Source organism: Stegodyphus dumicola, chromosome X2 (assembly GCF_044657685.1).
Source record: "Stegodyphus dumicola isolate Sdum_Otavi_A_Nest chromosome X2, ASM4465768v1".
In the NCBI taxonomy this organism is placed as follows: Eukaryota; Metazoa; Arthropoda; class Arachnida; order Araneae; family Eresidae; genus Stegodyphus; species Stegodyphus dumicola.
In genome coordinates, this window is record NC_140781.1 from 130,293,844 (window position 1) to 130,311,187 (window position 17,344).

Below are 17,344 nucleotides of genomic sequence, written 5' to 3' on the forward strand. Positions count from 1 at the left end.
GATAACATAAACTTTTGATCAAAATGGCAGGTCCTCTACAAGTGATTCAGTATTACTACGTGCTGATAGCCGTGGGATGCTTAAATACAATTACACATGGAAACATCTGTTTCCTATAAAAGGTAACTGGTGTTTAGTATTGTTTGAAGAACTCAAAGTTTCAATTTAGTTATATGATCATAAAAATTCTTTTACACTACACACTTGTAATTCAAATAAATATACAAAAATTAAATTTCAAATTGAGACAGAAAACTTTACATCCTCAAGTTATGTTACAGAAATTTAGTAAACAGAGTCTAACATTACCCAACAGTAATATTAAAAAAAAATTTTTAATGTGTTGTGTGTGCATGTAGCAGCACTTCATGCTGAAACTATGATCAAAGGAATGTGACGGATGAAAAAATACTTCTACTCAGGCAGTTCATGACCATAGCCAACTGTCCTAAAAAATTTTAATTTGGCAATTAGAAGTATTCCTAGGGGGACAGCGGGCGTGTGCTATCCCTGCTTGTATACTCCCTAAGGAAAGGATACATAGTGTGAAACCTTGGGTCAGTTTATATCAAAATAAAATGTAGTCTTATAGAATCTGGTATGATATCCGGATTGCAAAATGTTGGAGGGTAGAGTTTTTCCTCTCCTCATCTCCGGGCTTAGGGGGATGTGCACAACGAATTTTGAATGGGAAAACCCTGTTAATGACTTGATCAGGTTAAAAAAGTTTTAAGGAATTTTGAATGAATAATTTGGAAAAAAATTACATAATTTTGAATAGCAACAGGTATTCTACTACTTCTTATAGTTAATGTCAATTCACTTGTTGGGTTAAAAGTTGAGTCTGGTAGAATGGACAATTTCTGTTTTTTTTTTTTTTAGTAAAGGAATTTGATTTATCTATTTCAAAAATTAGCTTCAGAATATTGTCAAAATTTTATAAGGGCCTGAAAATAGAAGAGAAAGTTTGTTAGGATATCGAAATTCCTCATACATCTCTTAATCACCAAGTTTAAATTTACTTTCTTTAAAATGGAAGTTATGTCTATTTTTACTTACATTATGATGATAATTATCAGATCATTTTTGACCTGATCATCAGGTTAATTTTCATAGCTTCAATTGGTGGATATTTTTGATTAAGTGATCATAAGGCAATTTTCCATACATTATATAAAATGGTGGGAATTGTGTTTACAGAATGTGGCATGTTAATGTACTCTTCAGTAACCTGAGATAACAATTTTATCCATGCGAAATTACCCTGATAGAAATTAAGTTTACATTTTAATCTAGTTATAATAATTTGAGTAACTCTTTCTAATTTACCATTAGCTTGTGGTTTTGTAGCAGTAAACAATTATGCAACATTTTTGTTTCTAAAAAATACTTAAATTTTAAAGAAGTCAAAGCAGCATATCTATCCCTATATAAATTTTCTTTGGGACCTGAATTTGAAATATTTGCCTTAAACATTGTGTATCAGTAGTTAAACTTTTAGAAGCAAAAGTCCATATATATCAAGTAGCATGATCTGTAATAATGTGAATGTACTTTGTAGTAGATTTAAAACAAACCACCAACAGTATCAATAGGTAACAGTTCAAAACATTCACATACAGATGGTAATGCTTGCATAAAACCAAATTTCTTTTATTTAATTTCCTTGTTAAACTGATATACTTCACAATGTTTACAATAATTTCAACTATCTTGTAATACTTCTGCCCAATACTACTGAGGTAAGGATAAATTTAACATTGAGAAGATGAATTTAATATGAGCTTTTTCAAGTAATTAAGTATGGAGAAAGACTGAAATTAAAATTTTGGACATATTTTACTTCTTCATAGTTAACACATAGTTAATTTTCTTGTACTTAGGTCTACAAACATTATCTAAAGTTTGATATCTGTAATACCTAGTGAAATTTTGACTATCTTTAATTTCCTCTGATGATATTGAATTAGTTTGTACACTTGAATGTTGGAAAATGGGTTTTCTTGTTAACATATAAGTTTCAACATTAGTAGAACCTTGGGCAGCATAATCATTATATGCAATAAAATGGTTACCATGCAAGCAGTAATACAGTAATAAATTTATCAATAACATCTGCAATAATTAAACATTCTAATTCAGTACTTGCCTAATTTCTTAATTTTCGAGAATGGTAACCCATGGGTTGTAAATTACGATCGGCATGAAAGGCATGCAGGGGTCCATTTATATGATCATCTTTGAGTGAATTTGTTACTGGACCTATAACTCTTGTATAATTAGGAATATATTTATGATACACATTAATACTTACAATAAATCTGTGTAATTCTTTAACATTTTTAGGATATTTTAATTTTAAAAAAACATTAGTATTTGCATTACTGGGCTGATATTTCCCTGCTTGAACTTCATATCCTGAAAAATTTATTTTTTCTTTAGTGAAATCGTACTTTGACTGTCTTAATTTTTGTATTATCTTTTTCATATACCTCAGATATTATTTTGAGATGCTGTAAGTAATACCTGTTATTTATTAACAATTTTAAAATGAGTACGAGTGGCTAACTTTAACAATATATCAAACCATATATTTAGAATGTTCTCAACAGTAATACCTATAACTCTTTAATTCTAAAATGATTAACCTTAATAATATTTGCAATTAACCAACATTTTACTAAAAGTATCAATTTCTACAATATTTGATATAATTTGCAGTTCAGATATTTATTGTTATTAACCCTCTCACTACATACTTTTTTTATCAAAATAGGTTCAAAAATTGCATATTTTTTATTACATATTTCAAATCTTCATATATTTTTACAGTTAATATATACAAAAAATTTTTGTAAAAGAATTTCCCCCCCCCCAATATAGAATTAGATCATAGAAAAAGGTTGTCAGAATACTGAAATTGAAGAATAATGATATAAAAAGAAAATTTTGAAAACTAATATTGGTTAAATTATGATTTATTTTATAAAATACAAAGGTAAAACATATATACTAATAAAAATATTTGCATAATGTAATATTTTGTATATCAATTTTGCACCACTGTCGAACGTTTTCAATAGAAACTGAATTTTTAGATTCATCACTATCTGCAGAGGAATCCGAGAAATTCTCATCAGTTTTGCTATAACTATCTTCAAGATACTTGAAAGAAGAGTCAGAACTACTATCAGTGTCGGAAATATCGTCAGGAATATAGGTTATATCACTCGTGAAACGCTTCCTGCCAGACATCTCTGAGCTCTGAATGCCATCTATTAGCCCACATCTAAATAAACAATTAAACATCACAGAAAAGCTGAAAGGAAACCTTGAACGGAGAAAGAGCAGGTTGCACGATTAAAAAGACTGCGGAAATCGCGGGTTGCACAAATTTTGCTACTTTTAAGTTGCCTGTGGAAATCGCGGGATGCGCAGCGAGAGGGTTAACACAAGCAAAAGTAACTGATATCTTTTACTTGGAATCTAAATCAAATCTAACATGTCACCAATAGAATATATGTGAGTACAGGAGATACAAAAAAAAAAAAAAAAAAAAAAAAAATTCTCACCTTGCAGGGATTACTGCAGGCATCTAATGATTTCTTGATCGTACTGATAACTAGGCCAATAAGGATTGGGATGAATGATGTTGCTGTATTTTGCAAAATGATTTATTTACCATAGACAAAGTAATATGAACTTCCTTACTTGATGTGGAGAATTTGGAATAGGCAGTGTAATAAGCTAATTAATTCATCAAACATAATGAAGAAAATCGCTTCACAAGGATATATTTTTATTAACATGCACACAAAAATAAATAATTTTTACATATTAAAACATCAGCAAAACTGACATCGTGCACCTACACATCCCTTTGTCTACATTAACTCAACTGATCTTTCTGACAAAGTTTTTCTCTGGTGCCTCTGTGCGAGAGTCCACCGTTGGTGGAAGTTTGCCTTCCTTGGCATTTTTTGTTTCCGAATATTACCCATAGTTAAATGGCTTTTTAATATTTTAAAAATTACAAAATATCAAAAGTGATCCCTGTTACTTTTTGTGGTAACAAAATAATAATAAATGTAATAAATAAATTTCTATACAGGCCTCCTTATGAAGCATTTTTTTAAAGCATTTTGAAGCCAGAGAAGTCAAAAAGGAAATATTCCACTGTCTTGTGATCTAAAATACTGGAAAACTAAACTCTGAATTTTAAAAGAAATAAAAAGTTCTCAAGCATACATTTTATTTATATCATGACACACCTAAATTTTACATATCAAACATACATTTTATACATCATACATTTATATATCATGTTCAGGCCATGTGTCCTTTTCAGGTGTGCATCTTATATATACCACTGTTGAAAGAAGCTACATTTTGCAGGGAATGTAGGGAGGGGCTTTATACCAGCGGAAGGAAGATGATTTTACAAATGAGCCAAATTTGAAAAAATTCAGTCATTCACATTAGATTGTACTGAAAAAAATAGCATATATTCCCGAATCAGTTGAGTGCTTTTATGGCATTGGCTATGTTTTTTCAAAAATCAGTCATTTGGTTATTTCTGAAATTAGTAATTGAGGTTAATTTCTTTTAGAACTGAGGTAGATTTTTGCTTCTGAATGCTAGAGAACTTAGCTCATCTTTTTTTTTTTAATCACAAAAATAGCTCAATGAAAGCTATGCGCAATGAGAGGCAAGATATAACCTCATTATGATGTAATCCATTTTTGAAATATTTTGTCATATTATAAATAACATACATTTGGCAGTGTTTCTGTGGAATGACTGCCAATGAAGGCAGTGTTTCTGTGGAATGACTGCCGGACTGTTCTATATCTCCCGTTCTACTAGGCCGATTGACGAAATTCAAATTACGATGTTCATGTCTCGAAAACGTGACTTAGGCTATATATTGTATTTATATATAGCACTATTCTAACATAGGTGCTTTGGCACAAAATCGGACTTCTTTTGAAACAACCGGCCAATTTTTTTTCCATATTTCAAGTCTACGACTCAAATTATGCATAAATATTAAATTTTGTAAAATTTGGTGTGAAATTTACAGAGAAATTCAAAAATTTATGTTGCCGCCTTTTTTCATTTTGCGCCAAGAATAGTTCACTTGGCAAACTTCTTAATATGACAACCTATTTTCCTTTCCCTTTTTAGCTTGTGCATGAGCGGAAAAAAAGTTACATTGTTCTTTCTTTCAAATAATATTCTTTATACAAAGTCCATAATCCGCATTCATTGGGACTTCGGCAATTCCGAATTAGGGGTTTTTCCGGATTATAGATCATCAATTTAAATCTGGTAAGATGGCATGCAGAAATTATACAATTAAAAATATGAATCTGTAATTTGTGAAATAAAGAGCAATTATGATCTAAAGGGTATCAAAATTTACAAAAAAAGCTTAATATTTATTTGTTTACTTTATTAAACATTTCTTTCAATGTAAGTTGTTTAATTTGCTCCATTTTTTGTGCTAATATTTTCTCTTTAATTCTATAAACAGACATAAGTTCTTGTTCAGTTACAAAGTTCCACTGTTCAAGTCTTGTAATTGCTCTGTCAAGAATGCCGACTAACTTGTCAGTCGAATCAAATAAGTTTAATAAAAAAGAGATACTAATAAATGTATAACAAATTCAATTAACATTGAGAAGCTAAAATTTTGAGAGCTAATTTTTTAAAAACTACTCGTATGATTTTTACAAAACTTGGCAGTCTAGCATAATTTGAGTCGTATAATTGAAATATGGAAAAAAAATTGGTATGTTATTTCAGAAAAAGTCCGATTTTGTGTGAAAATACTTATATTAGAATAATGCTATATATAAATCTAATAATATATATCCTAAATCGCGCTTTCGAGACATGAAAAACACTAGTTGAATTTTGTCAATCGGCCCAGTAAAATGGGAGATATAGAACTCTCCCCTCTTTTTTCTTTCACAGTGTACATTTTAACATGTTTCAGTATAATACAAAATTTTAATTTTATTGTGCATTAAAAAAACTGTGTTTAAAGATGAGGTACTGTAAACTAGTGCTTAACTTTTACCTAGAACTTGTTAATATCTGGCATTAAAACATCTTTTAATAATTATTCTAATAGCTAAAAATGGCTGTTTTCAGCAATGATATTTAGAAGATAAGTTATAGAGCTGAGGCTTCAGATATGGCAACTCTAAAAACTAATGATGTTCTAGGCTGTATGATCAATTAATATGGTAGTTAATGTAATAAAATTTGAGTGCTAAAGCTTGAGACTGCTGTAAACATTTCTAATATACACCGGTTAACATTAATTAAGAAAAAATCACAAAAATGACAATTACTCAAAAAGTTACGCGTAGAATTTAATGAACTGAACCATAACATACAGTACATAGTAAGGTATAAAATTACATGAAAAGAAGTTACTACCAATCAGTTACTGTGTTATAGAAATTAGCATTGTATAAAATGAACAAATCAGATTTTTCAGTTTGGTAATGGAAAATTACCTTCAATATGGAGTTTGATCTCCCCTAGAAGCAATACAGCCATGTGTGATGCTGTCAATTATACGGTCTGTTAATAAACATTCCATAGGAATTGAGAGCCAATGTACTTGCAAAGCAGTTGCAAGCATGGCAAGGGTCTAAAGAGGAGGATTGAGAGCAGCTGTACGTCTTCGTAAGGCATCCCAAGCATGCTCAATGGGATTCAGGTCGAGTGATCGAGCTGGCCATGCCGTGTGCTGAATTGTTTGCTGCTGAAGATTATCATCCACGATTCAAGTCCTGTGCGGTCTAGCATTATCGTCCTCTAGCAGGAAGTTATCACCTATTGCTATGGCATAAGGGCATGCAGAAGCATCAAGGATGTCATCTCTGTAGGCCTGAGCATTCATAGATCCACATGGAAAGGCATGGATTTCTGTGCATCCACCCAAAGAGATACTATCCCAAACATAGATACTTCCACCTCAGTATGAATCTCTTTCACACAGGTTTGATAACAGGTTCGATGTCCTCTCCAAATCAAATCAGCTTTGGAGGCAAAGCTTGGACTGATCCATAAAGAGAAGATCCCTCCACTGATCAGCTGTCCTGTGGATATGTTAATATGCCCACCTCAAACGTTCCCTTCAGTGACATGATGTGAACGACATGTAAATCTCTGGTTCACTTATGTATGGACCTCCTGCATGAAGCCTTCTGTGCACGTTTGATGTTGACACCAACCTTCTGGTGGCTGCAGCAAGGGAGGATCTGAGTTGAGTCGGAGATGTGATCCTTCGTTCACGTAACAATTGCTTTGTGTGTGTAACAACAAATATCGGTCATCTGTGCTTGTTGTAGCAGTTGCCAGTCCTTGGCTGAACTTGTTGGATGTGGAATCTGTGGTTAGAAATTGTTGCTAAAGTCTATGATCCAGAGAAGGACTCGCAGTTAGCCATCTGGCCACTTCTGTGATTGCCCTGCCTCTAATCTCCCAATAGCTTTCCATCACAGTACTTTGGGCTAATGATGCCTGGACGTAATTGTTACAAATTGGCTATCCCAGATTTCTTCTCAGTATCACAGAGAAATATGCATGCTTTCTCTCAAATGTGCAATTTTATGTTCCTTGCAGATGATGCATTCCGATTGCAGTGCCACTAATCTGCATACTGTTGTTTTACTGAACAACTCTTATATGACAGCATATTCAAATTTTATATAGAGTGGCTTATTTTTGGAAACCAGTGTATATTACTAGACCAGCATATTTTTTATTCAAGATTTCTGAAGCCAAAGTTATGTGGCTGTGGTTGAAACTTCTCTGACACAAGATGTTTTCTGTTTTATATGGGGATCACCAGATTTTATCTCCAGTCACAGTTTTTTTTAAAAATAACTATTCATATCTGTCATTTGTATGAAATCGTGAAATTCAGTTTTTTATCACTACTGCAGTCAATACATATGAGACAAAAAAAAAATTTCAAGATCTTCCAGGACAATTTTGTAAAGTGTTTTTACTGGTGTTAAATTCATCAGATATCATTTGAAGAGATAGATGACAATTTTTCAGCTGTTAGCTAACTTTTTTGTTCTCATGCATTTGAGATTGAAAGATGAGCACTGCTTGGTTCATCTCTGCATCCATAACAAAAATAATTTGTGCCAACAAAAACATTGGATCTTATCTGATCCCTTTATGCTTTTATGCAAGATTTCAAATATCTCCCTTGGTGTTTTTCCCTATTTACAGGAAAACTTTATTACTATTCTTTGCGTGTTCAAATCCAGGACACGAAACGCTTAGTAGATCGAAGCAAATGACTAACTACATAGAAAATTCTGTTCTTAAGCAGATGATATAATAGAAGCAAGTTGAGTCATCGTAGTAAAAGTTACTGTCAGTTTCATTTTGCAGGTGTGCTGGAATTTATTAAAAAAAAGAATTAGTCAAAAATCTTCATTGATCTCTGTGTAAGTTTATCAGCTGTCTTATCAAAATAAAATTGAACCAATTTTCCAATTAAATATGTAATATAGGTTTGGATAAAAATGTGAGCTGTTTTAAAAGATTTTTAACAAAATTTAGCATGCACGGATTTTGTGCCTAAGCTTTCGTGTTTTAGTATCAGTACAGCTCCATCGACCTGTCATCATCTTGATTGCTTTTATCATTAAAAATGTCACTTATTTCATAGATATTTTAAAATAGAGTAATGCCATGATAACTACCTTGAAACACTTTTGATGTTGAATTCTATCATACAATAATATTATGTAGCAAATTTATTTTATAAAAGTTGCAGGCAGCAACAAAATCTCCAGGCTGTTTGGGAGTCTGCAAATTTGTGATACAGCAGGGTTCCTACTCCCCTAGAGAATCCCATAAAGTCAGAAGAGGAAAAATGATCAGGGAAAGGCAATGAAATATATTTTTCAAAAACTCACGGGAAATGTGAAAATACTTAAAAAAACTCGGCTAATTTATATATATATATATATATATATATATATGCAATCAATTTTCTTCAATATAAAAACTTCATTTTCAAAATAATAATTTGAAATCAAAAATTGCTTGTCTTAAATAGAAAATAAATTTATTTTTCTTGCCCAAACTATTTTACTTATCTGGCTATCTATTTACCTAATCTTTACATATGTGTAAAACAATTTTATTGTTCTGTAACTCTTCTTTCCACATGTGAGCTACTGTTCATTATTCTCTTTAAAAAATTACCATTATATCAGCCCCTGCTATAAAAGCATATTTGCCCTTCAAAAATAATTAGTACAATTTAGAAATCACTTTGCTGAGTTAGGGTAAATAGCTGTGTTAATAATATTTTTTTTTTAATCTAATGTAATTCTTAGCTCTTCAGTTTTATTCTGAAGCACCATAAAAGTAGTATTTACCGAGAATGTAAATATTGCTCTTGTAAATTTCTTCTGTAAAATGAACATATTTCTCTAGAGTTTGATATTTCTTTTTGAAAATTCTACCTATGTTTTTTAATGGTTTCAATGCATGTTTCCTGTAAATTTATTTCATTAGATTTACAATAAAAGAACAAGATAAATTTTATAACAGCATTCTTATTTATTTTATTGTATTTCACTGTTAACTGCAGTAAATTATTCATTTACCTATACTTTAACCAGTTCACTGTGTTCTCTCGGGGAAATTTTTCTGTTTAGTCACGGAGAATCAGAAAGATTCAAAGTTGAATTTCATTGGGTTTTTGAGTAAGTCATATACATGGTAGTGCTGTCATCTAATTTTCTTTATAAAATCTAAAACTTCAAATACTTTAGCAATGGTGTTATTCATAACATAAATACAAAAAAGTTGAATTTCTAAAAATTAGTGTCCAAAATCAAGCGTGATTTACATGAGTATAATGAATTTTGTTGACTAGGGAAATTACTGAAAATTGGTAGAAGAGTTTACATCTTAGATACTTCAATAGTTCAACAAATCTGTTTTATTTCTTTAAACATCCGAGATGAAAGGCATGTACAAAAGTACTTTTGAATTTTTGCAATCTTTATCAGTGCACAAATTGAATTAAAACATACATAAGTGTGTATTATTTCTGGAGGGAAAATTCTGAAAATCTGTTGAAATCAATTAGTGACGAATTATTTTTCGCTTGATTCTTATTATTTCTTGCTTGATTTTGATTACAGAAATTCTCAAATTCATAATGATATATTTTATCAAATAGTAAAGTTTTAGAGAACTGTATCATTAGTAAGTCAAAGCAGTATGTTAGTTTCCATGTGTAATTCATAGTTATAAAGTGTAGATCATTTCAGGAGGATGGAATGGATGAAGAGCTTCTGGATGAAGATGAAACTGAAAAGCCACCAGTTTTTCCACCTAAAGAAGCAGAAACTGCGAAACCAGTAGAGCCAGAGTATGATGAAGAAACACAACGTCTTGTTAATGGTAATTTTCTATTAATATATAATTGGTTGTTAAAGAGTTAAAGGGTTTAAAAATAGGTAAGACTGTTTAATAGGTAAACTGTCTTATTTTAACTTTAGTTGGTAATTTTCAAGGTAATTTTAACGGCAGTCTGATTAATAGTTATTTAAGCTGTTGTGGAGATATATGTCTATAAACGATGTATATGTTATAACTATATATTGTGGAGATATATAGTTATAACATATACATCATTTATAGACATTAAATCTATGTTACTTTTTAAAACATTTTGTGACTGAGGCAAATGCTTTTCTGTTGCAGATTTCTCCAAAGTATGTAACTGTCTTTCTTTCTCTAACTTGTAATCAGGTTATACAGGTATACCAAACCACTCGAAAGGATTAATGACTCAGTAATTTTAGTGCTGCATGCCTCGCAGACATACACTTACAAATATCTATTCCTTCTCCAAAGTTCGAACCTAGGCCCATCCATGGGGCAGCCAGCATTGCTTGCCCCTATATCAATCAACACATCACCTGTGTATCCATGGGGCCCACTAGTAACCAAGCAATAAAGTCACTGAATGCTGGTAGTTCAACCTGGTTTTGATTGTAGGTAAACAGGCTGGTTGCATGGGCATTTTCATGGTTTTCTCCATGTGTAACATAGATAAGAGCCATTTTCCCTGAAGTCTTCCATCAAGGCCCACCTGGCCTTAGTTATTTAGCCCATGAGTGCTTTGTCATAAATCAAAGCAAACGTATGCATCCATGTATGCATATTAGGTATTGCTGGGCCTTCCTACCTGTTAAGCTTTAGCCCCAATTAGAACTGTAAGGGAGAACATCCCAGGTGGGGAGGCGATATCCATGCCTTTTCCTGAATTCAAACCTGGTTATTTTGGTATGGCAGTCGACATCACTAACAACTGTTTCATTGAGACAGATTTTTTTCAGGCAAAGCTGCCACATGTGTATCCAAGTTGGCATATTGGATAATGCAGAACCTTGGTAATTGCTAATGTTCAGCCCCAGGTGGAATTCCAAGGCAGAACACCCAGGATGCAGTCCAGGAGTCTCCTACCACAACCTCTCGAGAGGATTTCAGCTCGTCGTGTATTTTGGGTGGCCCCTTGCCGTAGATACTATATGCTTGCCAGCATCCATGCCTTCTTCAAAATTTTAAATTCAATCCTTTGGTTCAGCAGTCAATGTCATTAAGCACTCTCATGTCAGGGTATACAGGTACAGGTAGAACCTGTGTAGTATCACAGGTGAATGAGGTCTTGCTGAACCTAGCTAACTCTTAAGCTACCATCCCAATTTTGAGGGATGACACCCTGGTGACCGTCTGAGTGTCCTTAACTAACCACTCACAGCAAAGCAAATATGAACTGACTTTCAGTCTATGATTTCGCACATTCACCTTCTATAATAATTTGTGGATGAATTGAGGCCTAAGGAGAAGCAGAGACAACATTAAGAACAGGCAAGATTCAAGTGTAAGGTACTATGTATTCTTATTGAAATTTATTTTTTGTTAAGAAATAATATTGTGATAACTACTTGCTGTTTACCTATCACTACATTTCGTTTGTTTATTCTTATCATAACCACATCCTTTGGAAATTAAACTATTTGCATAATATTCTCTTGATTTTCAGACAGCATTAGTTAAAAAATAAATAAATAAATAAAAAAGTAGACAGATACGCTATATATTTCTTGTCTTGGAATAAATTTTTATGTAAACTTTAAATCAAAGCAGAATATAACTTTTTTTATTTTTGAATATCTTGTTTCTGAATTTCTGATACAATGATTTTGATTTAAATGACAGATGATTTAAATTTGATTAAATTGACAGAAAGCACTATTTTAAAAACTTTTAAAAAATAGAATTGTGTACATAAAGTTCTTGGAAATGTAGGCTTATTTACCATATAAGAAAGACTGCACCGCTCTTCAATTTCAGCTCAAACAAAGCATAAACTGCAAAAATACCCTTGCAGCCAACCTGTTTGTGATGGCAGCCATTTCTGACACCTGAAGCTCCCAATAAGTTTCAAACACTGAGACAACTTACTAATTGGAATATTGTGCATAAAGAACATTTTAAAAAAATTTGTTTCATCTAACTTTATTAAAAGTGTCTTGCGACCAAAATTGTCACATTCTCTGAAAGCCTTTTTTCTTAATTTCTTAAACTGAAATCGTGAGTCTAGGATCAATCATTCAAAATATATTTAGTCATGCAGTCTGTTTTAAACATTTTGTATAACGTAATATTGGTTTGTTTTATGCTCTGAGTTTGAATGTTTAAATTTTGTTTCAGCCGCCAATGAAGCCAGGAAAGAATATAAAGAGAGTGTAGATAAATTGGAAAAAATTAGACAAGAAATTAGGTATGTTTTTCTGCATTCGAAAGTGCATTTTTTCCCCCACTTGTTGTAATTCATAGATGTTCCAATCAGCTCTTTAATTGCATTCTCAGGCAGCTTGAGGAAAATATTGAAATTGATTTTGGACCAGAAGAAGAATTTGCAGTACTGAAAGGGAAGTGCTTTGATTTTGATGATCGTGAATATACATATCGATTTTGTCCTTTTGACAAAGCAAGCCAGATTGCAAAATCAGGTGGATTGAATGTAAATTTAGGGTATGTTTTAAATTTATATTGGATTTTCTTTTGATGTGTGGTGAATGTTTATTTCTACTCTTTTTGTTTAGATGCAAGTATGAACATTTGTTATAATTTGCTTTAAGCTTGCAATACTGTATAAAAAATCTTAAAAATTGTCATTGGTCCATTTATTTAGGTCCATTACTTTTTATTTATTTTCTTTGTTTTTTTACCATTATGTGTGAAATAAAATTATTTGCTGATTGTTTCATTTCTGTATTTTTAAAACTCAGTTTTTTTGCAGGACGTAAATCAATTTACATAATATTTGCTGGCAGTACTTAATTAATAACCTAACATATTTTTAAACATGATTTGCAAATAGGAACTAGTAATGTTAACAGTGAAGAAAAGACTAATTTTTAAGACATCCTATCAAATGAACTATTGTCAAATAATATGTTAAAAGCCCTAGGATAAACCTTAACAATCTAAAACTTTTGTTCTGTTTGTTCATAAATTTTAGTATAATTTTTTAATTATACTAAAATTTATGAACACAATTTATGTTCAAAATTAAATTGTTAAAAAAATTTATGTTCATAATTTAGTATAATTTTTTTTTTAACAATTATGTGTGATTCCATTATGTGTGAAAAAATTATTTGCTGATTTCTTCATTTCTGTATTTTTAAAACTCAGTTTTTTGCAGGATGTAAATCAATTTACAGTTTTCATATGATTTATGTTTCAAACTGCTATGGGAGAAATCCTTGACTGTAATGCACAGGAAGTTATTTACTTTGATAAAGCTCTATATTCATTTTAAATGGAGGTTTTATATAGTGAGTGAGTAAAGGAGGGAGAGACTTGAAAAATGTATTTGGGCCTTTAGATAATAGTTAATTTCAGTGGAGTAAAGACAACATATGCAGCAGCGTAGATTGAGCGGATTGGGATGGTAGAAGCAAAAGACAGAGAATCCAACTGTTAAGATGAAAGTTTTATGCAGAATGATTGAGTTTCTAGCTTTAAAGTTTTTGTTCCCAAATTTGAAATCATTAGGTGTTATGTAAGTATCTGCATGATGAGCATAATGCAAAAATCATATTACATGGATGAATTTTGAAATGATGCAGCTTACAGTGATTTATTTTAAGTCGTTACTGTTTTCAGGATGGAAAGAGTAGTAACCAAATTAAAATCGCAGTTACACGACTACTGCAAATTAAAGCTGTTCTTTAGCTGTGTCTGCTAAAGTCCTCGCTCAACCTTTATTTGCAAAACTGTTGGTTGTAGACACGTAATTTCAATAACAAAACTGTTTTAAATGATGTAAATGTCAGTGTTTCGGCATTTTTAAATTTTAAAAACTCAGTTTTATAGAAAATTTTGAGATCTAACTTTTTATCATTCATTCCTTTTACTTAAATTTAGAAGAATGCTATACTCATCATACAAAAAGTATGACTTCCTTATGACAAATATTGCTCAACATATTTAGTTTTAAAATTCAACTTGCACAAATTGAAGAGTGTAAAATATTTCACTTTTTTCTTCAATTTGTGGGCCTTACACAAAAAATTATTTGCATTTATACTTAACTAACAATAAAATATCAGTTTAGGAAAAGTCTTCTGATGTTAACAGATTGAGTAATTAGCATTTCTATGCAGATTATTGTAAAAAATGTTTCAAAACAGCTCTTACTCATGAAATCTTTAGAATTTTGACATAGAACTAACTCTTGTTATTGCAATAAGAAAAATGAAAAATATTGTAATTTAATATATTTTTAATTACCATATTTATGATTTCAATGTGATAAAACTTCATGAAAATAAAGTGCTTTTATACTTCGTAGACTTGTAAATTGCATGAAAATTACCAGTTTTAATAAAATTGCAAATTAAACAGTATTATGCAAATGTAGTCATAGAGAAGGAAAATAAATTTAGAGAAAGATTTTTGTATTTTTCAAGGTATGAAAGTCACTGCTTATATTTTGAGATTTTGGTACAACATCAAGGCAAACTCTAAGAAGTTGAAAGATGGAATTTGGTGTGAAGTGATTAAAAGGGCAGAAAACTGTAATAAAAATCATCCTGTCTGAATGGCCTTTTGTGTTCTTGAGAAGTGTAATAATACAATACAGTTTTGCATTGAAATTGGAATTTTTAAGGTTCAAACATGACTCATTCTCAGTCAAAATCCAGAGAATTTTCCACATCCTGTAGTTTACCAGACTATCCTATTCTAGAGAGCATACCTATTCTAGATATTGCATACTCGTAGCTCTTTGATGCATGCTGGAGTATTAATGACACTAACTGGATTTCCTAAGGAGGGAGAGGTCTCGGATGAATTTTACGACAATGTATACAGTGCACGAAACTGACTTCCACAAATGTTAACCCAGATTCAGTGCCTTTACTTCCTGACAGAATACAACAAGTTGCAGCATTTCAAGTAACTAGTGCAGATCTGGCTAGATCTCTTTTCCTATGCGGAGAAAGCAAAGCATGGATAATACTTTTCATGTATGCTGTCTATAGAACAGTTCATTTGGAGCTAATTTTCTCCCTGTCCACTGAACCATTTTTGCAAGCATTATGCCTATTTCGGCCAAGGAGAGGAAATCTTTTACTCTTTATACCAATAATGGTACAAACTTTACAGGAGGAACAAACACTTTGAAATCTCTGGTCTGGGATTTCATACAAAGAGAATGTGCTTTGATAAAAATCAGGTAGATATTCAGCCCTCCATCTGCCTCATGATATGGTGGGTTTTTGGAAAAAATGGTTGATTGTATCAAGGAACTTCTTTGAAAGTGTTTGGGAGTTGCATAAGAAATGTTAACTTTGCTGTCTGATTGTGAGTCCACTATAAATAGACAATCATTGACATATTTATTAGATGACCTTAATAAACTGAGACCTCTTATGCCTGCTCACTTTATTCAAGATTTAAGCTAACAAGAAACCATTGATTTGAATTTAATAGACTCTCAGCACTTGCTGAAACATCTGTGGTACCTTCATACCTTTCTGCTAAACTACAGAAATGTTTCTATAAATAATATCTTGGAGAATTGGTAAGAAGTCCAAAGTCATCTTCATGGCAAAAAATGATTTCTCCAGGAGAATTGTCCTAATTAAGTCAAAGAATCCTAACAGGATAAATTGGCATTCAGCTCAGGTAATTGAACTGTTTCCTGGCAAAGGCAATACAGAATGTGTACCAAAACTACAAGTAGCCAATAGTGAAATCATTCAATTGCCCTTCAGCGAATTTATCTTTTGAAGCTTAATTTTAGTGACAGCTTCATTAAAGTACCTCAGAAAACCGAGGCTACCCCCAGAAAGAGAACTTGGTGACAAAGAGTTTCCAGAAGATGTAAAGGTAACTCGAAGTGGTCGCCCAGTAGTGCCTGTGAAACGCACAGACTTATGAACTGCTATGGACTTTTTCCTAGTATTTGATAATTGTATTGTCATTTTGTATACATATTGTTATTTAATGTTTTATTCATGTGTTTATAGTTCTGAGTTCAGGTTCATTTTATGTGTTACAATTTATGTGTATTATATATGTATATTTTTTCCTTGTTTTATTTTGTATTGCTTTAAGGGAAATTTGTCTGCAGTACCAAAGGTGGGAGGATGCTGCCATTCTTATTAAGTTTAGCATTTCCTGTTTAGTTTTATTTAACTAATGTTTTGCAATTTGTTTGATCTATGAATCTAGCAACCCAGTTTTGTTTAGAATGTTGCAGTCAGGAAATTACTGTTCTAAGCTATGCAGCATTAAATTTATGTTACAAAAATATTGTTATTTATCATTAAAATGTATGGATGATCATTTGATCATTATGTTAAATCATACATCGAAATAGCCTCATTAATCTCTGTGTGTTTTTAACTGAAAATAAATCTGATATTAGACAAAATTGGAATTCAAAACAATGACATCAGTAATCAGATGGTCTTTAAATTAGGAAAAAATTCTGCTTTTCATGTTTTATTATTTATTTGGTTTTACAAAAGAATTAAAGTATTATATTTTTTACAGTCTTTGGGGATCTTGGGCGGGATCTGAAAATAAGTATTCAAAAATGAAATTTGAAAATGGCCAGATGTGTTGGAATGGGCCAACCAGATCTGTTACGGTATGTGTGAATCTATTTTCTACCTAAGTTTGATATTTTTAGAAAGAAAAGAAAAAACTTTTCTCTGAGTAACTTATTTATGGTAATCTTATTGTGTGTTTG

The 17,344-nt window shown here is 31.5% G+C and overlaps 1 protein-coding gene across 1 annotated transcript in view; it reads left to right on the top strand.

Moving 5' to 3' along the window:
• Window positions 1–17,344, top strand: part of GCS2beta (glucosidase 2 subunit beta) — a 116,452-nt gene that overhangs the window by 85,087 nt on the left and 14,021 nt on the right. Inside the window, exons 12-15 of the mRNA XM_085809435.1 lie at window positions 10,332–10,464; window positions 12,784–12,853; window positions 12,943–13,107; window positions 17,146–17,242. Of these exons, the coding sequence (XP_085665561.1) occupies window positions 10,332–10,464; window positions 12,784–12,853; window positions 12,943–13,107; window positions 17,146–17,242 (465 nt within the window). The remainder of the gene's footprint in view (window positions 1–10,331; window positions 10,465–12,783; window positions 12,854–12,942; window positions 13,108–17,145; window positions 17,243–17,344) is intronic.